Below are 27,471 nucleotides of genomic sequence, written 5' to 3'. Positions count from 1 at the left end.
ATAAATTAAAATTTAATAAATTGTATATAAAGATTAGTTTTTATAATTTACAGTCACAATCACAAATTATTTTTCATTTCTCATTTGTCGGGTTTTTTGGTCATGACTGCTTTGACGCGCTATCTCCAAATTAAATAAAAACACTGAATTGTAGCCGGAGTTTCCAAGGCAGGATCACCTTTGTTATTTTTTAGGTTTAGTTATCAAAATTTATTTTTGTGTGATGTTCTGTAGATCGTGGCTTTAAAATGTTATGAGGAATAATTAAACAAATGTTGCCTTTCATTTTACCTTAAAAATATATATATATGTAAATGCATCGTCAGTTTTGTCTTCGTTTATTACTTGAAAGACAGTTTTGGTCACTTTATCAGACAGTTGTTTATGTGTGCTGCTTGTGAAAGAAAATAAAAGTTACCAATTTGTACCTGGTCTGGCCCCCTCCCAACCCATGCACACAAACATAGATGATTCGACTATCGGTCGACTATGGAAAGATTCGAAAATTCTGATTCGAATATGTAAATCCTTAGTCGAGGACACCCCTACTATACTCTAAATCAGTGGTTTTCAAACTGGATGCCACGAGATGGTGCCAGGGGGGCCCCAGTTTTATGACATTTTATGAAATACATTAATTCATCATGAATTCTGTGTAATTAAACCTAAAAAGATAAGGCTACTTACCAAAAGCACTACTTTTTTGTAAAATTTAATGTTTTTTTATTAAAATGTTGAGTTTTAGAACGTTTTTTGTCACAAATTTTCTTTGGGGGGGGGGGGGGCGCCAAGGAATGAACCATACACAAGGTGGGCCACACGCTGAAAAAGTTTGGGAACCACTGCTCTAAATGACAGGTACAGCCCTACAGATGTTTATATATATTAATGTATAACATTAGGTTTCTAAACAACTGACAATGTAATGCTATGTACAGTATCTAGTTCACAAGTCTAGCTCACGAACACCACTACCAAAACTTATACAAACACAACAACCCTCGGATTGTCTTACCTTAAAGTCATATTCCCACTTGCCCACATACTAAAAATGTACAGAGAGAAAAGCTAATGAATGTCAATATCAAAGTCAATATTTTCAGTGACAGTAAGTGCACAGCATCTCACAGAAACAGTTCTCACTTAGGACTTCTGATCAATATCCGGGCAAGGAGGATATCTGATTGTGGATCAGCTCTTACTCTTTGATATTCTAAAAATAAAGCAGCACTGTTAAACCATAAACAGTTGGGATGTATAATGTGATACGTAGCACCATCTGGTGGTTTACAGCACTGCTACTTTTCTTCCACATCTTTCTTGCCAATAAGATCACCAAGAAAAAAAAGTCATTATTTACTCATTTTGTTTATACCCCCATAGTTAACCCCAACTAACTAAACTACTAAAATAATCTGTTCACCAAATCGATTGATATGCCTTTAGAACACTATGACTATAAAGCACAAATCACATGAAATTACTCTAATGAACCTTTTGTGCACTTTTGAATCTTGAAGAAAGTGACAGTCATCAAACATTCTCAAACAAAGAAAGCCAAAAGGAGTTTTATGACTCAAGCGTGAGTAAATAACAATGAAATATTTGTGCTGTCCTGTAGCACGGTCCTCAGAATTAATGTTGAGAACCCCTTGTTTGACCCAATATTAAAGATAGGGTTGCCACCCATGTCTGATAAAAAAACGGGATATATCGATGACCCAACCAATTGGTTTGCTCACAAGCCCCCTAACGCCCCCCCCCCCCCATAGCATAATATTTCTATAGATGCAATTATTGCCAACACTTTACAATTGTTATTTGTTAACATTAGTTTATGTATTAACTAACATGAACTAACCGTAAACAGTAAATTTGTTACTGTATTTGTTAATCTTTGTTAAAATTACTTAATAAAAATACAGCTATTCATGGTTTATTCATGTTAATTCACAGTGCATTAACTATGTTAACAAGATTTAGATAATGTATTATTAACATTAACAAAGATTAAAAAAATTGCTTTATAAGTGCAGTTCATTATTAGTTCATGTTAATTGATGTAGTAAACTAATGTTAACTAATGAACCTTATTGTAAAGTGTTACGCAATTATTTGTTAATTGCATAAAAAAATGTAAATCACTTTTACAATTTATATAAGCTGCTTATACTATTTAGGTAAACTGTTATTATTTATATTTCATTTCTAAATAGCAACTAGACGGCCTGAAAAATGAAATGAAACTTGTTGGACTCATCTCAACATGTATTTTACAATCATTTAACCCCCCATGGGCACTGCTGAAATCACTGTTACAAACTGTACAGCATGCAAGATTGTCATTACTTTTAACTCTTATAAGACATGGGTACACTTTCGTGTAGTCTGGCGTAAAATGTGTATATTTTCACTTTTGGGGCACTCCTGTTTCTAGATAATTTGCTTCGGGAGAAGAGATAAAAGCCCGCCCACACTGACAATTGTTTGGGTGATATCCTGAAACAGGCCAATCAGGATGCTCTCTGTCTTACATGCGCTTGATGACGCACACACACACACAGACGCAAGGTCTCCCTCTCTGCCGTGCGCACGCTTAATTACATATTCACATAGCTTTTCGAAAACCGGGACGTTCAGTGTCCCGGGAGAGTTGATAACTTTCCTGGGACAGGTTATTAAAAAGAAGGACATTCCCGGTAAAACCGGGACGGGTGGCAACCCTGATTAAAGAGAATATATTTACTTTCATGCAGTGTGTCATGTTGTTGTAAGTGAATGTAAACAGTCTGCAAAAGCTGAAAAGCTGAAAGTGAACCATAACTCAAGTTATTGGCTTTCAAAAGAAAGAGTCGAATCGGAGTCGTTGGAACAAATTGAATTCGAATCCTTTTTTCCGTAAAGTTGCTACTTCACGTCTGGCAAACCGCATACTGTATAGTAGGTACTGAATAAGATGAAGTTAAAACAGTAGGTACTGTATAGTATGAATCCTGGTAGTATGAATGAGATTCAGACGTACTACATCCGCCATGTTGCAGAGATGGGGACTCGAGTTTGAGACTCGGACTCGAGTGCGACTTAAGTCGCACACACAGTGACTTCAGACTCGACTTGAGACTTGACCCTCAAAGACTTCAGACTCGACTCGGACTCGAGCCGCGCGACTCGTGAACAATGTTTATTTTTAGAAAACGTCTGATGAGCTCGCTGTCATACCCCTCCCTCCGTTACCTACAACCTGCCCACGACGTCACACGTGATGTATCTGCTCCACGCGTGCGGCCGCGAACATATGTCAACTGCACCGGCTGCTGCTGTGCCATTCATCTGAAGCTTTGGGTAGTGCTGTGACGGATCCGCGGTTCGTGGATTAATATGCAATTTAAATAGGGTAAGATTATCATTAACGTGTTTCTAAGGCTTGCAATTGTTTAAATGGTTAAACAATTTAACCGCAAAAAGGTGCTCAAGTGAGCAGATTTCTGTACGCACATGCGTTTAAATGTGTCCGGTCCAGCTCCAGTCAGGTCCAGAGTTGCGCTACTTTGTGTCATACTGTAGTGTAGCCCATTAACATAAATTTGCTGAATAGACCAATGAAAAACAACGTTAAGTTTTTATGTGAAGCGACTGCTGCATCTTCTTCCTGAAGCGCTGTTTGGAATTCACACTCCGCCTGTGTTTGAGCACGCGTTTAAGTGCCCTCAGTAGTGCACATACAGAGAGAAGTGTTTCAAAAGTTAAGCCAAAATAAAATCTTTCTTTTCTTGTCAGGGCACATACACACAAAATAATCTCACAGCATTCTTTTTCTAATAAAAACATTTTTGTTTATGTCTTAAGAAATCAGTCAGAAACCAGTCTGGGCTTATTTGTTCTTAATAAAGAGACTGTAACCTCAATTAACCTATTTAAGTCTGTGTCATTTATGTTAATCACACAACCCAAGACAAACAGAAAATCCCTTCTATTGCTCAAAAATAATAATATTAATATTTCATTTTTACAATAAAGACAGTGTTATTATCCATTTAATTTAATTTCTGTACCTAATGCTAATTTTAGACCTTACTTAATGTGCAACTTTGTTCTTTTTTATAAATGTTTATAATTTCTTTATTTGTTATTAGAGTTTTACTTGTTACAACGAGACTTGAGACTTGACTTGGACTCGAGCCCAGAGACTTCAGACTTGACTTGGATTCAAGCTCAAAGACTTCAGACTTGACTTGGACTCGAGCTCAAAGACTTCAGACTTGACTCGGACTCGAGCTCAGAGACTTGTGAGCATCTCTGCCATGTTGCTAATTCACGTGACATACGTCGTCATCACATCATGTCATTCCAGCGCGAAAACAGCGGCATGCCTCTTTTTTTTTCATTTGATAACTCCTCTCCCGGGGCATCATGGAATAGTGAAGTGTCCATCGTATCCATACCGCAAAATCTAACCGGAAGTAGTAGGTCATCCGGGCACTTTTCGCATACTGTTTTTCGAATTCTGTGTATTCTGACATACTTCTCGCCTCGCCTACTGCTTTTCACGTACTATATAGTATGAAGTAGGCGGTTCATGTGTACAGCAAATACACATCATGTCACACATATGTTTTAAATATATGCTAAATAAATTTTATAAAAAGTAAAGCTAAATTAATAAAATTTTAAAAGTTAAAAATATGTTTAGTTTTAAACTTCATATTTTAAAATGTATTTCAGGGGCCGTATTCACAAAGCATTTTATCTTATCACTAAGAGTAGCCTACTCCTAAATCGCACTAAAAGATTTTAGCTAGGAGTTTTCTCTTAAAAGTTATTCACAACGCCTTTCAGACCTACTTTTAGTAAGGAAAAATGATAACTCTTAAACTAAGAGTGAGTCTTCGTTGCTACGGATGACGTCAATTCTCATGCACGAGCTGCCTCGCAATGACCACGGTGATTGGTTGTTACATGACAGGGCTGTCATGCGGAACATAACACAGACGCACCAAATCATGGAATTACAATATCGAAATATATCTGTGTCCTATACAAAATAATAATAATAGTAATGCCATCGAAATATATATAATAAAAGATATATAAAATATATAAAAGAAAAGTCGTGAATTAAATTAAATTAAATCAAGCCTAATACAAATGAAAACCGCCAATTGCCTAATAATAAAACGACATTGCATTAACACTTGCTTGATTAATGTACATCCTATTAGCCTAAATAGACTACTTAAAGCAAGGAAACGTTGCCCATATTAACTTCTTCCACCCTGAAGCTATTTTGGGGATTTTCGCCTGGATTTGGCCTACCCAATTTCAAAAGCTTCCCATACCCACATGCAGAGGTTTACATACAAAAGTTTGGTATCATTTTACAGGAAACCCTTTGAAATTACATAAAACACTGTTGAAAGTGCTAAACATGGTTGTATGTGATGTCAGGCCTCTAATAAACACAAAAATAAATAGGCGCTTTTTATGTTTTTTTTCTAAAGTTTTTATTTGAAAGTATATAACTCTGGCCCTGGGTATCTCAGGTCCCTGCAGACAGTTTTGTTTGATTCCAGCTATTGTCAGCTTACAGAGGAAAAAGGAATTTTTTCTCTATCATAATCTATGCAAAAGTTATTTTACTCCAACTGATGGGAGGAATAATACGCTTATGGTGTACAATTTCTGCCAAAAAACATTTGAAGTGCTCCCATAACCATATACAGTGGAATAAATGCAATTTCTTTATATCATTTTAAAGAAAACCCTTTGAAGTTACATAAAAAGCTGCTGTTTGTGACAAATATTGTTATTTATGTTGTTTTTCATATGATGAAACACCAAATTTTATTTTTTATGTTGTAAACACTGTCTTTGATAGTGTATAACTCTGGTTCTGTGTGCTCTAGCAGACTGCAGACAGTTCTGGTTGTTAGCAGCAGCAGACAGTAAACACCCAAAAAAAGAATGAACTCTTTAGCATGTCGCATTCAAAAGATATTCTTATTTTACTGAAGGGTGCGGAAATACATTTTTCATAAAAATATTAATTTTTTGTTTTGCACATATAATAAAAAGCTAGGGATTAATTATGCAAACAACCAAAGAAAATGCTGTGAATGGACTCATTGTTTAGAGTAGGACCTAAAATAAAAGATGGTGTATCATTTGTGGCTATATGTGCTATCTGAGGCAGTTCACACTCAAGTTTCACATATGTTTACAAAAGACCATTTTTTACCTTATTATTCATTCGATGATTGTTGGATATGTGTTGATATTAGAACAAAAATAATGATGTAGCCTTATTTCTGAGAGTGAGAGCTTTCATTTGATATAAGACTTGCCCATGTTTGTCATTTTTGAAAAATATGAAATATGTGAATATTATATGATATCAAAAAATATTGGGGGGGTGATAGTGTAAATTAAGTGTAAATAACTTTCTTACAGTAAAAGATATGTCAAAGTGATGCATATCTGCAGAAAGTAGAGACTCTAAGCTTTCAAACAGTATCTCATATGTGTTACTGGGGTCCATGACGGAGCATTAAAGATTAAAAGAATCTTTTATATTAAGTCAAAATACGAAATTCTGGACCCGGGACAGGGTCCTCAGGGTTGAAGAGGTTAAAGAAGCCTGCCTTATGTAATAAATAAATTTTTGCCAAAACGAAAAAGAAAGCCCAAATGGATGCAGGATCAGTTACTGCTGGAAAAAAGAAACGTAATAAAAGGGAAATTCGGCACTGAGATATCAAGCAAAACTAAGCGTGAGACATGCGAGAAAGTGATGCGCGGGTCAATGTACAAAACAACTGGCACCCGACCAACGTTTTCAACTAACCCGCCCGCAACTCGGACCGCAAAAAATAAAAAATAAATAGTGTACCCGACCCGCTCCCTGGCCAGCATTTTTTTAAGTAGTAATTGTTTAATAGTTAATTGCCATCTTTATTTCAAACGACCCGACCGAACGCGACCCGAATATCTCGTGACCGCGGGTGACCGCATGCATCCGCTCATTTCGGATCAACCCGCGCATCACTGGGGAGAGGATTTGTTGCAGAACAATGCAGCATTCCCGCTTGTGTCGCGGACCCCGGACGAATGCGAGAGGCGGTGGTATGCATTACAATCGCAGTAGAGGGTTGAGATTGCAGCATTTAAACAGACTAGCATGGCAACAGGTATGCCTATAATATTAAATATTTAATATCATTATTGTTTCATGTAATTCTAAAAAACTTCCTGCTTGTCATGAATGTAATGAATTATGAAACAAATGTCATAAACAATATGCTTACATTAAAGTGTGCTTTTAAGTGTTATGTGCAATGCTTTTGAGTTGGTGAAACTGTCCATTTTAAGGAGGATCAGCACGTAAGACATTTTAAGATCCTTTGTGAATAGGTCTTAGTGAGTTAGGAGTCCTCTCGACTTCTTTTAAGCTGTCCCAGACTTAGGTGCTACTTTTAGGGCTAAAATGCTTTGTGAATTACTCTTAGTGAAAAAAATTAGGAGTCCTAAATTTAGGAGTGACACGCCCAGTATTTTTAGGAGTTGCTCCTAAATTCGCCAGTTAGGAGCTACTTTTAGCCTTAAAATTCTTTGTGAATACGGCCCCTGGACAACAATTACATTTCAAATTTTACAACCCATGCAGCAAAAAATATATTTTTCCTGTCAAAAATATAAAAGTTTGTACAAAATGTAAAATTATAAGTATATTTTTGCAGTTGAAAATGTATTTACTTTAAATCTTTTCAAACCGGTTAAGTTTACCGGTTTGTAACATATACATTTTTTTCTTTCAATGCAACGTGAAAATAAATGCTTTACAATACAGTATATTTATTTTTTAAGGTTACACTTTATATTGATAGTCCACTTTAGACATCCTACTAACTATAAATAACTTTGCAACTGCATATCAACTAACTTTCAATAATTTGCAACTATACGTCAACTAACTGTCATTAGTGTATTAGTAGACTGTAAGGGTTGGGGTTAGTGGAATAAGTTGACATGCACCTGCAAACATACTAGTAGTCAGTTGAATGTCTGTTGAGATATCATCACAATAAAGTGTAAGTAGATAGTAAGCAGACAGTCTACTAATTCTCTAAAGATTGGTAGTTGATATGTAGTTGCAAAATTACTTATAATTAGTAAAATGTCTAAAGTGGACTATCGAAATAAAGTGTTACCTTTTTTAAATATATTTCAAAATATACAAAAAACTTGCCAAGAAATATATTGGTGAAAATGCATTTTTGTAAACATATTTCACTTTTTTTGTAAAAATTATTTCTGGTTACTTTTTTATATTTTGAATTATACCATGTTCTATTTAAATACTCGATTCTGATTGGCTGGAAGGTGTGCATTAAAACCATTTAATGCACAGGTAGTTCCAGTCAGTTTAATTACAGTTAGAAATTAATCTGCTACTATAAACATTGGTAACCATAGTAACACAGTTACTCTTGCAGAGAGAGAGAGAAACATAAGTGCGTCTCTCTTTAAAGTGTGCAGGTTTTATTTCAGCACTACTTTATTTAAAGCGGATGGAGTGCGAGCCTTAACTTAAGAAAATGACCGTCATTTTTACCCGTCTGTTAAAAAATTACACTGTAAACATTAATTACAGCTTTAACTTGGCAAATAACCAAGGTATAAGCGGGATAATCCACGGCTAGCCATGCATTAAAGGGTTTTAATGCACTTCGCAGAGACAACCACCCTCCGCTACGCGTCGGGTGGTTCTTCGCCTCTACGTCGTGCATTAAAACCCTTTAATGCATGGCTAGCCGTGGATTATCCCTTACATAAATGTTTAATTATTTTTGAAAATATATATTTTTGTGCCATATGGGATGATGACTTCTCTCAGATTGCTCCTCTGAATCATAACTTGTAAGTACAATTGAAAATTGTTGCTTTTAGCTTTTGTCAAGGATGCTTAATATGTGGTTTTGTATTTAGTGTGGTGGGTACTCAAGCTGACGGGCTAACTCAGCCTCAACTAAGCGACTAACTCACATTTATATTTCTGCTAATCTGCAATCGGCCTGCTATTGTCTACAAATGTGTTGATCAATTTAGCAATATCGCTCGAGTAGGAGTGTGATATAGCTCTATATCATCACGGCTGTGATTAGGCAAAGGCACGAGGCTGTAGGCTTTACCTTTTTCAAGCTTTACTTTTTTCAAACGAGTGCCACTTTTATACAACAGTTCGATGGCACACGTTTGAAAAAAAGAAAACTTAAAAACGTTTTGAATGACTTACAGCTCCCCCATGTGGTTGAAAAGCGCAACAGTGCCGGGTATCAGACACTCTTCTGCAGGCAGGGGGAGGAGCGGGGCTGTGTGCTCTACCCTCCACCGCCACTTTCAGAGTGTGCTTGTAGCAGCTAGGAGGCTGCTCAGGTTGCAGCAACAGTACAATTTGTCCAGTTAAAAGTTGTTCTATACTGAAATAATTTTAGAGACATTATTTAAAGGTAAAAAAACTACATAGTGTTGCTTTAATCTTACAGTTTCTTGGTCACAAAGTGTAGTTTTAAGATTAGTTATGTCGAGAATATATATGTATAATATTCAAATCTGCAGTCATTAGTAAAGATAGCGTCTATTTGAACATTTGCTTAGAAAGATTTGGACAAGACCCAAACGCACCAGAGGACTACAGCCTGATCTGGGCTGGCCTGATCTCTGACAGGGATTCCCTGGCTCTGATGTAGGCCTATCTGTGTTTGATGAGATCAAACCAGCAGTATTTGTTGTCATGAAACCATTTCTTGTTTTTTTATTCATGTTTAGTGCATTTTGTGTTGTTATTGTTTTGGCGTGAGGTAAAAGTTAATAAATCTGTTGATTTCCATTTCATCTTAACGCGGTACGAACAATCGCTTTATTATCGAACTTTGTTCTTTGTTCTTGTCAGTACTACATAAAACAGAATAATTAAGTGTTTTATATTGTAACCAGGTTTTTTTTATATAAGTCAGAGAGATGTTTCTGCTTATAAATATCAGTGGTGGTGATATCTCACAATGTATTTTAATAGCCACGTCATGCGAAAATAAATTATCAAGTGTCCCAATGTAAGTCTCCTTACCTGCAGTTCCAAATGTTTTTGCATCCTTCTAATGGGGGGAGAATCGTGTAAACAGATCGGTCCATTGAAAATTATTGTTTTCATTGTTATTCCAAGTATATTTTAATCGTCCACACGATGTGACATTATTGTGGTAATGTTACACCCCAGAAAGTTTACATCCAAGAGAGCTGTTCTTCGACGGGATTAGGGATAATCACTTCCTATTAGTATTCACAGACTTATTTACGAGGTAGGGAACTGAGACACACAGGATCGTTTTGTCATATTAAACTATGTTATTACCTTAACTAAGAAGGGTTGATACATACCTCTATCATCTTCGTGAATGCACTTAAGCACTGTGGCGCACGACGACACTTTGGTAGCACTTTGCTTAGGCCAGTTCATTCAATGGTACCAAACAGAGACGAAGTGAGAAATGACCAAAGACATCAACGTTTTCCCTATTTGAAACGAGTAGCTATACGACCAAGTATGGTGGCACAAAATAAAACGTGGCGCTTTAAAAGCAGGTTAAAATGGGTAACTATAATGTATGGCGGAATAGCACTTTTGGGAGTACTTCGACTCGGCGCGCGCCGCTTTATTGGCCTTCACCAGTTTACAGTTTAAAATGCAGTAGTTTCAACCCAGCTTCAAAGGGCTCTAAAGATCCCAAACGAGGCACAAGGGTCTTATCTACCAAAACGATTGTCATTTTTGGCAAGAAAAATAAAAAATATGCACTTTAAACCACAACTTCTCATCTGATGCGCCAGTGCAACCACGTGTTACATATGTGAAACACATTAAATACATTAATTTGTATCATTCCATATACAGCAACTTAGGAACGGTCCTCATACGTCATGCATGACCTTTCGACATGATTACACATTACATGAGGTTGTGCTGACACGTCACACGGCTAGTGCAAGATGAGAAGTTGCGGTTTAAAAGTAAATATTTTTTATTTTTCTTGTTGAAAATGACAATCGTTTTGCTAGATAAGACCCTTATGCCTTGTTTGGGACCATTTAGAGCACCCTGAAGCTGCGGTAAAATGGCAATTTTAAACTGCATTGAAACTGTGAACTGTTGGGGTGCAATAAAGTCTATTTAAGGGCCAATGAACCAACTTTCCTTATTGTGTTATACTGTTGCCTGATGTCTACTAATGATGTTTGCATTGTTATTACATTTAAAAACATCAAAAGCAATAAGTAATAGGCTATTGTGTACCCTGGATGGCTCGAGAAATGCTCTGTTTTGATGGGCAGGCCGCATTGAAGACCTGGATGTAAATGCCCACTGCTATGATTGGATAGCTTCGTTCCCCGTAATTACATGTGAGGAATTGTTTTGAAAACATTAAGGTGTAAAAGTAGCCAAAAGACATATATATTTGAGCCATCAAAGGTTCTGGGTGCACATAAATGACAATACTTATGGTTAAGTAGCAACAAAACTTCAAACCCGACATGACTAAATTACCGTATACAACACAGCAAGCATGCATCAGAATCTAAATCGCGGCTGGTAAGTCCTTATCACTAAATTTGTATATTTCTATTGTGCTTGTGAGGTTGCTCTTAGATACACGTAACGTTACATACCACAGTTTTTTGATAAAAGCATTGTTTGTTGAGTGTTGGACCTTTCACATGCAACTTGCCTAAATTACGGTAAAGAACATAGAAAGAGCGCATCAGAATCTCAATCGGGGCTGGTTAGTCCTTATCACAAACTTTGTATATTTCTATCATTATATTACAGTTATATTATGTTGAGTGTTTGTTGAATATTACGTTGAGTTACTTATTAGGTTCAGTATTCTAATCCAGCAAAATAATGATCCTTGTAGCTTAACATGTTCTACTGTTTGGGTCCATGTTGGATCCATGACTTTAAATGTTCCATTCACTTACATTCAATGTGTTGACTATTATGATATAATCAGATTATTACCTCTGCATCATATTCAAACATCTGGTTTCCTTTCATGTGATGGCATTTCAGCATAACGACAGGTCCATTGAGCCGTGATACATCCAGACAAAGGTCATCAGTACGGATCTCTTTATCAGCTGTGTATGAGAATACCTGCAGGACAGAAGTATCAGTTGGGAATTAATGTTGAAAAATGTATATGTAAATTCACTTTACAATTTATCAATTTGAAATACAATTTAAACAGACATATTGTAAGGGAACACATGTTAGGCAATATTTGAAAGTAAACAATGATTACACAGATTCTTCTGAGTAGAGTTTCTCACCTGGTTTCCACCCATTCCATGACAGTTGAAAAACCCAACCTTTTCGTTCTCTTTACGGCCCATGTTATCCACACACTGATTGGTCTCAACATTTCTGATCTAAATACAAAACAGGAACAAATTTTCATAAAATGTATGTTTTGTACATCTTTTGCACAATTCAAACAATTGGGAATCTGCTTTGGAACCCCCTTGTCCATTTTTTTTGTCCAACAACCCTACAAACAGTTTCCCCTCCTTGCTGCAAACTTTATGGGTACAAAAATGTCACCCAGTAACGATTGGTACAAATGTTATATTAAATCCTGTGCTAAACAAATGTCCTTTCCTAAGTACATAAACAAATAAGACTTTTACTGCAGCTGTTTAAATGATAAAAAACTTTGAACCATTTCTATAAACTCTTTAGTTCAGATCCTGTGAAATATACACACAAAATGAGAAATCATAGGCTAAAACTACTTATTCAACTACTAGGACCATAAAATTAAATCATTTCGAGTTTCATACCTCTCCTAGTGAGTAATATCTCCGTGGAATCTGAGAGTCGGGGTAGATGTTCTCCAGGTACCATGAGAAGGGTTTACACTTCAAAGCTTCTCTCAAAGCCTTCCGAGAGGAGACGTCTCCATAATCTACCCGAACAACACCTGCACAGATATGCAAACAAATTTATTCAATTTAAATCAAAGTAAAATAATTTAGACCAAAAAAATGCCGGAGAAAATGTTTAAATAGGTGATGTTTGGTAACTGACCCCAGATTTGAAGCCTATACATGTATTTTCTTGCCTAAACAACTCTTAAGACTTTAATATGTGACACATAAACAGGAATATTTATGAATTTTTCTGCTCCATTGCCGTTTCTCTGAAGTCGTCCTCTTTAAAACACTGTATTGCCTTCTATCCAACACTAGATGGCATTTTAACATAACTTCCTCAAGTAAAAAAAAGAAAGAAAACACAATTTTTTTCTTTATAGTTATATTTTATATTGTACAAACATTGGTAACTAAACTCTAGTTCTCTGTTAATTCATTCCAAGAAACAATAAATAAACACAATGATAATTCTCATGGTCTAGATTTCTTATGTGTGTGTGGTTTCTATAGAGTTATAGAGATTCATTTATCACATTCAGTACAACACATACACAATTAGTTGACGATGTCCCAGAGGTCACTGCATCAAGTGCAATTCTGGACAGCTGAAAACTCAGGCATCCCTGTCTTTCTGCTGAGATAAGACTTTCAGAAATTCTCATTCAGGTCTAAAGCACACCATTAGTATGACCTGGTAGTGACCTCTAGTCATTTGTAATAAGTTTGCGGAAGTTCTCTGTGATATTAATCCCATGCGAATTTAATTGGTATTTGTTACCTGTGAGCCTTTTTATTTATCTTTTTGTTTTTCTCTGTTTCTGTGCATCTTGCACTGCAGCTGAAGAGCGCGCACAAATACAGAGACACATTCCTCCGCTTTTTTGTCTTTCCTTGTGGAACTTGAGGGATTTGTTCTATATTTCTGCATTTAAACATCTATTCGTCTTCTTATATTTTATGATTAATATTCATAATGTGCAGAAATTTTATTTGAACTTTCATTCACTTTCATTCAACATAGTTATGGTTTGTACGCAAAGCCTTAACTTCTTATCCAGGAGATGATTTAGTTAATTTAAGTAAACCACAGGCTTTAAGATTTGACCTTTAAAATCACAACTGTGATGATATAGAGCTATATCACATGACTCCGAGATCGAAATTGCTTTTACACAACTGTTCAATGGCACAAGTTTGATAAACAAAAACTAGAAAACAACAACAGAGTGATTTTAAAAGGAACTTCTTTCTTCCACCATGAACTTGAAGCTCAGAATGACAGGTAACCCTTTAACAAAGGGTTATAACAAAAAAAGTTATGTTTGTTATTAGTTATCATATATGTACACTATAAGTGCCTTTAATAAACTTACACTTGCCTGCATGTACCAGACACTTATTGTGTGTATGCACTTTGTAAATACAGTAGTGTTTCTCGTTAGTTACAGTATACGTACACTATAAGTACCTGCTGTCATTAACCAGCACTTTAGTACTTTAAGTACTAAAAACTTATTTTGTACATTCATTTGTAAGTACAGTAGTGCTTCTCATTAGTTAAAGTATACCTACACTATAAGTATGTACTGTATCTGGTATTACCCAGTACTTATTTAGAGTTACATAATAACGACCAAGTATGTACCACTGGCAAGTACAGTAATGATACCATTACCATGTAGATACTCAAAAGTAAGTACCACCAGGGCCGGCGTCAAGCCAAACAGGTTGTTGTGCCCCCCTACACAGTTTTTAATTAATTTAACATATATCAATAATACTTAAAATAAATTAAACCTTTAATGTTTCATGACTTTTAACTCTTTCACCGCCAGCGTTTTTAAAAAAAAAGTTGCCAGCCGGCGCCAGCGTTTTTCATGATTTTCACCAAAGTTGAATGCCTTCCAGAAAATGTTCTTCTTTAAATATATAAACATACAATATACCAAATGAAAGAACAGACCCTCTGCTTTCAAACAAAAAAAAACGTTTCATCCTACCTTTAGGGGTTCTTTTGCAATCAGCTTTTGAATATGGGTAGGTTTTTGCAAAAACACCATATTTTGAGAAAAAAGCAAAGATAATTCCATTTTTATGACGGACTTTTCATAGAGATCCATTCAGAGCGATCTTTAAAACAGACACGGACATGCAGCAGCTTGCCATAGGGCAATACTTCCGGTTTTAAAAAGTTGCGGAAGGGCGCCGCCTGGTGGATAATAACGGTATTGCGGAAAGACGGAAAATCTCGTCATTGGCGGGGAAGCGTTTTCTCTTAATTGACGAGATATCTCGTCAATGGCGGGGAAAGAGTTAATGTAATCAATTGAGAAAAATATAGTTGATATATGTTTTGCCAGTTTCTCTGATTGGATGTATTGCAGCGTCTCATGCGTCTTAACGTCTTTAGCATATTAATGTGACTTGATACTAGCAACGTGTTTTTCGCTGCATTTTATGAATCGTGTAAAATATGGATATTAGAACATTTAGAACCAACCAGCACCGCCTGCTCCATCTGACTTCATGCAAACACCGATTGGCTCACACTCGGAGATTTTCAAATCTACAGGACAATGTTTTCAGGAAGTTTAAATCTTTAATGCCTTCCAGAAAATGCTCCTTATTATATATAAACCTACAATATATGAAATAAAAGAACAGACCCTCTGCTTTCAAACAAAAAATGTTCTGTTTTTATCACCTCTCAAATATGTGTAGGTTTCATCAAAAACACCTTTTGAGCAAAAAGCTGAGATAATTAAATTTTTGTGAAGGACTTTTGATAGAGATCAGATGCAGAGCGATCTTTTAAACATACACGGACATACAACTGTTTGCCCTAGAGCAATACTTCCGGGTTTTAAAAGTTGCGGAAGAGCGCCACTTGGTTGATAATAGCGGTATTGCAGATTAACGAGATAACTCGTCAATGGCAGGGAAAGAGTTAATGTTCACACACGCTGCCTTCAGCTTTTTTAAAGGCAAGTTAGAGTTGTTTTAATTTACGTAAGCCTAAATGTGAAATGTGGTTATAGATCGTTAACAGCATTTCGACGTGATTATGGTAATACTGATTAGTTCTTCTGCACTTTATACGGGAAATGAGCCGACAATCTGTACCAGTTGTATGAGTGTGTGCTTGCACTGTATTTGATGTTTTAATGCCTTGTTTTTGCAAGTTATTGTTGCTAATTGCACGCCCCCTGTTGGAAGCCGCGTGCCCCCCTGTTAGTTACAGTATGGTCTGGCACCGGCTCTGAGTACCACACATTTGTCTGTAAGTACAAAAAATATACCCTATATGTACAAGGTAAGTACACATTTTGTAAAATAAAGTGCTACCAAACATACTGCAAAATATAATCTGCCGGATTCCTGATTTAATGCGACAATGGTTTAATGTACAAATTAAAAACTGTAGCAGTCGTAAAGTTATGATTTTAGACTAGGGTATAAAATTTTGTGAAATAATACTTAGTGTAAGTATGAGCACCTGGCAAGATATATACTTTGCATGCCAGCAATGATAGCACCTTAATTCAGCCTTCAGAGAGAACATCCAGATTTTGCAGTCAGATTTTGTAGGAAAGATAAAGTAACACCAGGTCATCTACATTCTTTTTTGTGAGTGCCCACCCATTTCCTCCACCCCAAACTCTGACTATATCTAAAGCTTTCTTGCAGCAGGACCCCAAATTTCTTATACTTCCATAAGATCCACTGCCTTAGACACTACACATAATCCAGAACAAACTGTTTATTCATATCACAGACAGACACACACGCTTCAGTCCCCACATCACAGCACCACTGGGATGCCTTTCCAGGAACAACACAACTCCCCCCCCCCAAACACACACATCACCACAGAATTTCTCAATGTAACTCTCATCCTCCCTCTCCAGTGAAACGACAGAGGTAACAGTAAAGGGTAATCTTATAATTGTCCTTGTACACAATTTTGTGTTTTTTTTTTCTTTCAAACATCTCCCTGGGGGCAAGATGCAGATAAGAAAAACAGAACGCTCATGAATATATGAACAGCTGAGCTCAACTCAGACACTTACTGAAGCACAATGCCAGACACTTATAAAAGTTGGCACATCTCACATCAGAGTGAAATATTTTTCTCACTGATCTGCAGTGGCGTGGAGAAATCTGCTGACTGTCATGAAAAGTCCATTTCATATGAATGGAAGACAAATGGTTGTAGTACTGTAGTGGAAAATATTTATCTTTTCATTCCACACCCATAAGTGGTGCATATTATTTTGGGGTCTATGTTAACAGGTTAGAGTATTCACACTGCACTTAGATGTGACGCAGCCACACGCAGCAGGAGCAGAGCTATAACAGCAGTACTGTGATTGTTTCGGCGCCAAGACTATTTTTGCTGCGCTGCTAACGCTCAATTAAAGTGACAGTGCATTGTTTATGGATTAAAATGAACATGGAAACATTTTATCAAAAATGCAAGGACATGATGCTGCTATGATTAAAACAGTCACCATGACAGAACAATAAGCAATTTTAAAGGTTAATTTAATTTTTTTACAAATTTTTTTGTGTTATGCTACTTAACACATTATGTGTTATTTTAACACACATATTAATTGTTTAAGAACATACAACCACATTACTACAGCATCAATATGACATTTCAGTCAGCCTGCATCACCTACTACAGCAACCATTGCCAAAGCAAGCAGTACCTTATCCAGTATTTACCGGATAAGGTAAATACCCAATATTAATAATACAATGAATTATTTTTTTTTTGTTAGGGTTTTGCATTGTGTCTGCAGAACACATGATGGTATGTGTGAGATATTGTAGGTAATACAGATTTCTTAAAAAATGTTTCAGGTCATGTGGAAAGACTGGATATAATGATTTACACAGATGAACATAGCAATTTAGGTGTGGAGAGGACAGATTTTAAAATAAAACATCTGCTTGGTTTAACTAAAATAAAAATAATAATGCAAGGAATAATGCAAATTGCCAACTTGCTACTGTAAACAAAACCTTGCAATGCTTATCCCGCCTCCAGGGTTTCCTGATTGGTTCTTGACCTGACATTGATAAGCGGCACTGCCTGCAAAAGTTGAAATTCTTTTAACTTGTCACGGCATCTTAAAACTTAGCACTCATGTGCGATGTGCACCAAACCGGAAGTCCTGTACTGAAATAGTTTGCTATGTGTACCGTTACATCCCCAAAAACTACTGTACATATACAGAATATGATACGTATTACGTATTATGCTGTCAATCACTCCTGAATCCTTTTTCATGACCTCCAGAGAAACAGTGCAGGCCAGTTAGTGTCTGAAATCTGTGCATTGTATAACCTAACTCCTTGTTAGAGCGACCAATTCTCTTACCGGCGTGATCATTGGTTCAGTTTCGGTTTAAAGAGGCTTTGGGTAGAACCGGTTGTAATCATCTTACAAAGACAGCATACACAATATCCGTGTATTACACAGAATAGCTTTCAAAACAGATGATAGGGTCCTCAGAGACATTATTAGGGCATAGGGTTTATCACTAGACTAGAGAATGAAATGCCCTGCTAGTTATCTTATCGAAGAGCAGTGCAGGTAAATCTTTATCACCAGATCTATAAAACAGACTATCTTGTGAATGCACGTCGGTCGTTACTGAAAACTAGTTATTTTAGTTTGTGAAGTTTTAAATATTTATATATTTCTTATAAAAATCACATAAGTTGCCCCCAGAAGGCCATTATTAGCCCCCTGGAGTCATGTGGATTATTTCTGTTAAGGATGGATGGACTTTTGGGCTTCAAATCAGAATTATAAACAGCCAGGACATTTTCTAATATAACTCTTTATAGATAGATAGTTTATTGTCCTTTATGATACTGGCGAAGGAACCAGCTCATGATACAACCCAAACATACAAAGGTGTTTAATTTCAGTACTGTAAGTCTTCTATAGATTTCTAAGAAGCATTACCTGGTGAGATAATGTAGAAGAAATCTTTAAACTCATCCATCCAGACCTCAGCCAATCGTCTGTTGTTCTTGTTAATAACTTGACCAGTTCCACCAGGGAAGCTGTATGGCGTGGCTTTACGAAATACATGGCCTACATGAGAACATGTGACTATCTCAAGAGATCCTCCACACTGCCAGATCTGTTGTCCAACACACACAAAACTATAATTATAGAGTATATTAACAAACAGACTATATCAAACTAATACAAATTTCCACATACTGCACAGTAGTACAGAACTCAATCATAATTGTATTGTTGTATGACAAAGCACAAAACTGGCATTTGAATTGCTAAAACTGAGCACTCACCCGAAAAGACATCTCGAGATTCTCTCCTCCCCATATATCCATACCCGAGTCATACATGCCAATTTCTTCAAAATATGTGCGGTGAATGGAGAACAGACCTCCGGCCATTGTTGGAGTTCTGGGGAAAATATTGAGAGATACATCTGTAAACCGAAATGGGGTTTTTAATCGTTGATGCTTATATCTAGACCTTAAGGATGGCTGATATTTATATATAACACTTTGATGCAATTTCACACAATTTCTGAGATGATACCTGTCTAACATCTTGATGAATAATGTATTTAAAGATTTGAACACGTACATGCTTTTTAATGTTAAATGTATTGCAATTTTTGGAAGTTAAAATATGTCCACATTGTACTGTTTTAGCATGTTCATGCTTTTCTGTACCTTACAGGGAGGGTCCTGTCTCCTTTGCGTCGGTCCATCTCTCTCTGAGGAACTGGATACCATCTGAAGTTGAGTTTCCAGTTGAATCCCCCGTAGGTCATATCTGAGCCAGCCATGTACTCAAATGTCTCATCGCTGATGACATCAATGATAGGGCAGACCACAGCTCTCCTAGAATAACAAACAGAAATAACCCATTCACCTTCAGCTAAACATGGCAGTGGAGTGCAACCAATTGTATCAAGAATTTCTGCTTTTTTCTGCTGCATGCATATACTGATGAACTACTAGATGAAAGACTAACTGGATATGAGAAAACCAACTTCAAAAATAATTAACCTTTGTGTCTTAGACTGGGCAACACACAGCAGCTAAAATATTTTATATTGATATGTGTAGCGTTTTAACATAATTCAGGATTCAATTGTTGTACTTGTCTAATTTGTCGGAAATTTGATTTTTGGTTTTTAATTGGTCATTGCATTACACATATTTAATATAACTATTTTAAAACGTGAAGAGATGTTTCCATTGATTTTGAGAAGACATTGTGTAGCCCTTCTTGTTTTACTTAAAGCTGTACAGATATCACTATGACCCCATATAACCCCATATAGATGAACACCCTAAATTGCATTTACACCTAAAAGTTATTACAACACAAAGTTACTTTTATCTCCTCTTGATACAGGGCTATATCATATGGATGTTATTGATGTGTGATCTAAAATTTTATTAGGTGCACAAGAAGCACAAACAATACAAAGCAAGAAGCATTTTTATGAACACTTTTACAAAGTGACTTGTAAACCCCAAAATATATGTGCACTACTGTATTTGTGGCCACAGTTAAAACCCTGTAGCTATTTACATTTACACATTTGGCATGCTTTTCTCCAAAGCGACATTACAAGGTATACATTTCATCAGAATGTGTATTCCCTACGATCGAAACCACAACCTCTGCTCAACCACTGAGGTCTAGGACAATTGCAAAACAAAAACATACCCACTGAGGAGATTTACCCATCAGAGTTATTGTTACGCTGACATGAAATAACAGATAGTGGTCTGGAAACTTCCTAATCAGTAAATATTGGGAGCTAAGAGAATCAACACATCATTATTTATATCTGATAGCATTATTTACCTTGTTTTGTGTGTTCAGAGGGAAAGCGATGGGTTTTTGTAACAACCTTACACCTTACACCTGACCTCAACTTTCTTGTGAACACGCCGCAGTATATAAAGTTTAAAATATAAACATTTCCTTACCAAAACTGACTGCTTCACCTTGGAAAATAATTCATAACTGCATGGATTTGTTTTCGATGGATGCTCGCTTTTTGGAGCTTTAAAATATTGTATATGTAACTTACGGTACATTAAAAACATCAATCAAGCAAACTGATTCTAGTACACCCCCCCCCCCCCCCCCAAAAAATCAAGACTTCATAAAAGGATTTATCCAAGTTAAAATGAAAAGTATTAAAATGTCAGCTGAAATTGTTTTTAATATAACAAAATAACATCTTTGACATACCTGTAGTCAATAGTCCCTTTCATACATACAAGGCCGCTTTAATGCACGGGGTTACCTGGGCTGAAGCCCAGGGGCCTCCCAAGTTCAGGGGCCTCCCATGTTCACGTTCATGATGAGCTGAAAAGGTCGTATTGTTATGTAACTTGTCAGCTTTTCTGTCAATAACTCTGTTAATAACTGTCAATAACTGCATGTTACATGGCTGCTGATTGGTCTGTAACTTAGTGTAAAAATAAAATGTCAGATGTAACAGATTTTTCTTTTCCGCGTAATGTAAATAAGCATGGTCAACTTGGCATTCCTGCATGTTAGACTGAGTTTGACAGAGAAACGGGAAATAATCCACTAACAAATTAGTATTTTCTGAAATTTTATAAGCACCAGGGAGGTGCAGGTCTCTCTCTCTCTGTGCTTGCTCTATCTGTGCTTGTGCAGCTGAGTCTCTGGCATGCAGAAGTCTCTCGATCCGTGCGCAAGAAACTGTCAGGTGTGTGTCTAGAGGGGGGGGGCACGGGATGGCACCAGCCCCCTGGAATATGATTGCCCCCTCTGGTGCCCCCCCTCCAATCTCATTGGGCTAGCTAGATTTACTGTCAACCTGAAAATGCCCACCGCAGAATATGAACTCAAGAGAACTTTTGTTATCTTTAGTGCATTTTTACTTTAACACTAACTTAAACTTATTTTATACTACGGGTCTGTTGAATGCTTCATTAATAACTGCATTAGAATGCTATCAACGGCTCAAGCCTCCATTGCCAGCTTTAAAATTACGTTTTGGAAACAAGCAAAAGAGCCTTTGGATAAGACACGAAAGAAATAGTCCTACTCACAATAGCGATTTAAGTAAAAACACTGGACAAATCCCTTAAATATATCATGTGATCAATGTCTTGAGGTGTGGTTACCATAGTATAAGTGGAACAACTGACTCCGGGTCGTTGAATTATTGAAAAATAATGCATACCCGAGGTGTAACCTTTTCTAATAATTCAATGGCCCGTCGTCAATTATTCCTTAGATAATGCACACCCGAGGTGTTAAGGTACATTCACATTATAAGGGACTTTGTCGCTGTGTGTCCCTCGTATCTTTCAAAAGAGGCGTTTCTATATCTAGTTGTCATAAACAAATGAGTAACGTCCACTCCAGTAACTGACGAGAGACGGATGACGTAAACTCCTCTGCTTTGCTCACATTGGTAGTTGCACCGAATGTCGTTCAAAATGTGCATAAAGTTTTCTCAACTTTGTCGCGCAACTGGACACGGCCATCCAGCCATCAATGGTCACTGTCGCTCATGTCGCCAGATGCCAAGCTTCCATTGAAATCAATGAGATCGCATCGCTCTGCTACTGCTAGTCACTTATAATGTAAATGTACCTCAACGTCGTGGCCATGGCCGAGTGTGCATTATTTTTCTAATAATTCAATGGCCCGTCGTCAATTATTCTTTACATATTTTTAACTGTGGTAAGCATTTAGTTAGTGAGTGGCAATTTTCTGCAAATTTGCATATTCCAAAAACTATAATCAACATAAAACTTATAAACATATATACTTTCACACATTTTGGTTTTATTATCACCATAAGTTGCTGTTTGTGGTTGTTAAATAAAGTGTCTTGTGTTTATGCTCAAGTGGGCTCAGTGATATGTTTATAACAAAATTGCAGTTAACAGGTCATGTGTGAACAGAACCTTTTTGGTAAATTAGTGTTGCCAATTTACCAGTTAGGAAGGTTGTAAGATTACCAGTAATTTACCAGAAATTTTAATTGAGTGCTATGTGTGAATGGAGAACAAAGATTACCAGCATTTAGAATAGATGGCATCAGAATGCGACAGCTTCAAGCCAATCATAATGTTTTGATACAAATTACACGTTTACCCCAGCACTGTATACAGATGTCTCCACATGCACACTGCACATCTGGAGTTAACATCCACATCTCTTCACCACAGTTGTTTCAAACAGCTTACCAACTATTTGCCAAAAAGCCCAGGTTCTCCACACATACTCTATGAGGCCTATGTTTCAACAGCTGTTCAAGATGCAGGTTCAAGATGCTCTTCGCCATTTCAATTCTGTTTAAAGTCACTGAGAAACTGCGCGACGGTCAGCGTTTACCACAGAAGTGAAAACAACAAAATACGGACCGTGGAGATGAAGTCATAACCCGCCATTGTTTACACATACAACACTGAGCTCTCTGCGTGGCAGTTTAATAGAGGTAACTTCCGCTTTATCACCAAGATTACCAGCATTTTGATACTTTGAATTTTGAAATGAATTGTAAACATGAATAATATTACATGATTTAATTGATTTTGTGTAAACAGTTCATACCTTGAAAACGGTATCACAGAAAATGTTTGTGGTTTTAAAACCTTGTCTCTTTAAAACCTCAGTATACCTTGAAACCGGTTATAGGCCCATGTCTATTTCATATGCATTTAAACATACTGTATTCATTTGTTTGACACGTTCATCCAAAGCAACTTACAGTGCATTTAAGGTACATTATTATCATGACTGTTACATTGCTAATGTGAGGCTGTACTGTACCAACTGAGCTACAAGAATACTCCTGCATTACATAACTTTTAGATGCAACCACTGATCTATACTAAAGAAATGGATTGCAAGTGACTTTATAATATTGAAACTACCACACCATATTGGTATGGAAAATATTCTATTGAATTAATAGGAAATTATTAGATTTTCTGTGATGGACCTGATACAGTGGCAAGAAAACGTTTGTGAACTCGCAGAAATATACTTGCTTTCTACAGTGATTTGCCAAAAAAATGTGATCTGATCCTCATCTAGGTCACAACAAACAAATACAATGTGCATAAGCTGACAACACGCAAATAATTCTAGTTTCTTTAAAAAAATCAAATAAAAACATTAAACATTCATAGTGCTGGAGGAAAATGTAAGTGAACTCATAGACTTATTACTTTAATGAAAGCTCATTTGTGTCGGAAATAAAATGAATTCAAAGTGTGGTTGAGTCACTCTTTGGTTGATAAAAAGACACTTAAAACATTTTAAGATTGCTGTCCTTAAGAAACATCAGCTCTTCTGAACCATACTACGCAAGAAGGGGCTAAAGATATCAGATCAAGAGCTGTTTCACTCCATAAGGCTGAAAAGGTATACAAAACAATCTCAAAATTTTCAAACATCCATCAATCAACAGTTAGACAAATAGTCTATAAATGGAGACAGTTTAATACTGTAGCTACCCTTGCTAAAAGTGGGCACACAGCCAAGATGACTCCTAAGGCACAACGCAGATTACTCAATGAAGTAAAGAAGAACCCACGAGTATCAGCTAAAGCAGGGATGGGCAACTTTGGTTCTGGAGGGCCGGTGTCCTGCAGAGTTTAGCTCCAACTTGCCTCAGCATACCTGCCTAAATGTTTCTAGTATGCCTAGTAAGACCTTAATTGGCTGCTTCAGGTGTGTTTAATTGTGGTTGGAGCTAAACTCTGCAGGACACCGGCCCTCCAGGACAGAAGTTGCCCATCCCTGAGCTAAAGGCTTGAAGACATCATTGGAACTGGCACAAATCTCTGTTCATGAGTCTACCATATGTAAGCCTATGAACAGGCACAGTGTCTATGGCAGAACACTACGGAGGAAGCCACTACTCTCCCGAAAAACATTGCTGTGAGCCTAAAGTTTGCAAAAGAGAACCTTGGCAAACCCCAGTGCTACTGGGAAAATATTTTATGGATAAAACATTTACATTTAGTCCTTTAGCCGACACTGTTGTCCAAAGCGACTTACAACTCAGGGTAAACAATAGAAGCAAATATAGCAACACAAGAACAGCAATACATAAGTGCACTAGAAATAGTATCATCAAGTCTAACACAGTATACATAGCCAAGGGTTGGTTAGTAAATTTTCGTAAGAATGTACAGATAGAGATAAAGAAAGATAATAAGTCCTATATTAGTAATTGAGGTGATGGTGGAAGAGATGGGTTTTTAGCCGATTCTTAAAGACTGCTACAGAGTCAGCAGATTGTGTTGCGACCGGCAGATCATTACACAGTTGTGGAACAGCTCCAGAGAAGGTGCTTAATAATGTTTTTTTCCCTTTTTGAGATGGCACCACAAGCTGCCGCTCGGTGGCAGAGCACAGGGATCGAGAGGGTACATAAGGCTCTATAAGTAAGTGAAGGTAAGGGGTGCTGACCCGGTGGTGGTTTTAAAGGCCAGGAGCAGAGCTTTACATTTGATGCGAGCTGCTATAGGAAGCCAATGTAACTCGACAAAGAGAGGAGTGACGTGCACCCTATTTGGCTCATTGAAGACCACTCATTGCAGTAGTCCAGCCTGGACAGGACAAGAGCTTGGACTAGGACCTCTGAGCATGCTCATTTAGGCATGCGTAGCATGCTCATTTAGAAACAAAAGTTGAATTGTTCAGGAAAAATACCATGGCACAAAAAAGGCACAAATTACCAACAGCAAAACATCATCACAACAGTGAAGTATGGTGGAGAGAACATCAAGATTTGGAAGCTCAGTTGAAGCTCAGTGTAGTTTGTTAATGCAGCAGGACAATGACCTTAAGCATCGAAGTAAGGGGGCGTGCACATTAAAGCAATAAACTGGTAACCCAACGCTTCGAGGGGTTTATTGCATTTATAAAACGGTTACTTCAGATGCATAACGTTAGCGGGATTTTATAAAATAAAACACAAATAAGTTGTAATTATATTAGTACAAATATTACTCTTCCGCCAAACAAAGTAGTTCCTCAGAATCAAGTGTGACTGAAACAGAGCCCAGTTCCCAACCAACACATATGCAGCAAAGACACAATGAAAATATGATTTAAGACTGTGGTGTTTATTTTATAAATCACCATTAATCTAATTTATACATTAACATTTATATTGGGCAACTGTTGAAGTGATGATCAAATATGCTTGGAAGCATGCTTAAAGGAGCATTTCTACGGAGCCCGTGAGGGGACATGGTGGTGGATAATATTTGGGATAAGAGGGAAAATTTTTTTTATAGCTTTTGCGTTCCCCCGAGAAGCTTTTTGCATTCTCTCGCAAAACTTTTGCGTTCCCCCGAGAAACTTTGCGTTCTCTCGCAAAACTTTTGTGTTCCCCGAGAAACCTTTTGCGTCCCCCTGAGAAACTTTTTGCGTTCCCCCGAGAAACTTTTTGCGTTCGCTCGCAAAAAGAGCCTACGTTTTTGCAAGAAACTACGGCTCTTACAGCGTCACCTGAGGCAGTTCATTGATGCCAGCTGTTTAAATATGATATATAACTACTGTTATTAAAGAATTATACGGTATTTCTTTGTATTTAAGTCCAAATTCAAAATAAACAGTGGCATGTAAGTGGCTATAGTCTTGCATAGCCTTAGTTCACTCCAAAATGGTCTAGTATTGTCACTTAACTTATGCTGCTTGGCTCCTCAGCATTAGGATCATTATAGAAATTATATAAATATTTAATATTTCACATTTAGAGGTGGATATAGGCTACCCCATGCCATCTAATAAGGGTACTCCGTATAGCTGCGTGTTCCCAGCACTACACCATATGGCATCATTGATGTCCGCTGTTATAACTACTGTTATTAAATAATGATATTGTATTTCTTTGTATTTAAGTCCAAGTTCAAAATAACACTCTTTAAACCACTCCATTGTGAAACAGGTCATGTTTTTAGTTCAGATAAACACTTTATCTCCCGTCAGCAATGGTTCAGACAGCTCAATGCATTCACAATGTAGCGGTTTATAGAGTGTTATTTTGAACTTGGACTTAAATACAAAGAAATACGGTATAATTCTTTAATAACATTAGTTATATATCATATCTACAAACAGCTGGCATCAATGATGCCATTACCTTGTGAACTGTCTCAGGTGACGCTGTGAAGCGCTGTGGGTCCTCACGGAAACATAGGCTCTTTTTGCGAGTGAACGCAAAAAGTTTCTCGGGGGAACGCAAAAAGTTTCTCAGGGGAACGCAAAAGGTTTCTCGAGTGAACGCAAAAGTTTTGCGAGATAACGCAAAGTTTCTCGGGGGAACGCAAAAGTTTTGCGAGAGAACGCAAAAAGCTTCTCGGGGGAACGCAAAAGCTATAAAAAAAAAATTCCCTCTCATCCCAAATATTATCCACCACCATGTCCCCTCGCGGTCTCCGTACATTTCACCTGTAGAA

At 37.0% G+C, this 27,471-nt stretch overlaps 1 protein-coding gene across 2 annotated transcripts in view; it reads right to left on the bottom strand.

Annotated features, from left to right (window-relative positions):
• galnt13 (polypeptide N-acetylgalactosaminyltransferase 13) overlaps window positions 1-27,471 on the bottom strand; it is an 81,419-nt gene that overhangs the window by 30,665 nt on the left and 23,283 nt on the right. For both annotated transcript variants that reach the window (XM_065273127.1, XM_065273128.1), the window contains exons 6-11: window positions 19,714-19,884; window positions 19,321-19,438; window positions 18,968-19,148; window positions 12,892-13,031; window positions 12,382-12,480; window positions 12,071-12,205 (exon numbers count right to left, since the gene is read on the bottom strand). In XM_065273127.1, coding sequence (XP_065129199.1) covers window positions 12,071-12,205; window positions 12,382-12,480; window positions 12,892-13,031; window positions 18,968-19,148; window positions 19,321-19,438; window positions 19,714-19,884 — 844 coding nt within the window. The remainder of the gene's footprint in view (window positions 1-12,070; window positions 12,206-12,381; window positions 12,481-12,891; window positions 13,032-18,967; window positions 19,149-19,320; window positions 19,439-19,713; window positions 19,885-27,471) is intronic.

This window comes from Paramisgurnus dabryanus, chromosome 15 (genome assembly GCF_030506205.2).
Source record: "Paramisgurnus dabryanus chromosome 15, PD_genome_1.1, whole genome shotgun sequence".
Lineage (NCBI taxonomy): Eukaryota > Metazoa > Chordata > Actinopteri > Cypriniformes > Cobitidae > Paramisgurnus > Paramisgurnus dabryanus.
This window is presented reverse-complemented; position numbering and strand designations above follow the sequence as displayed.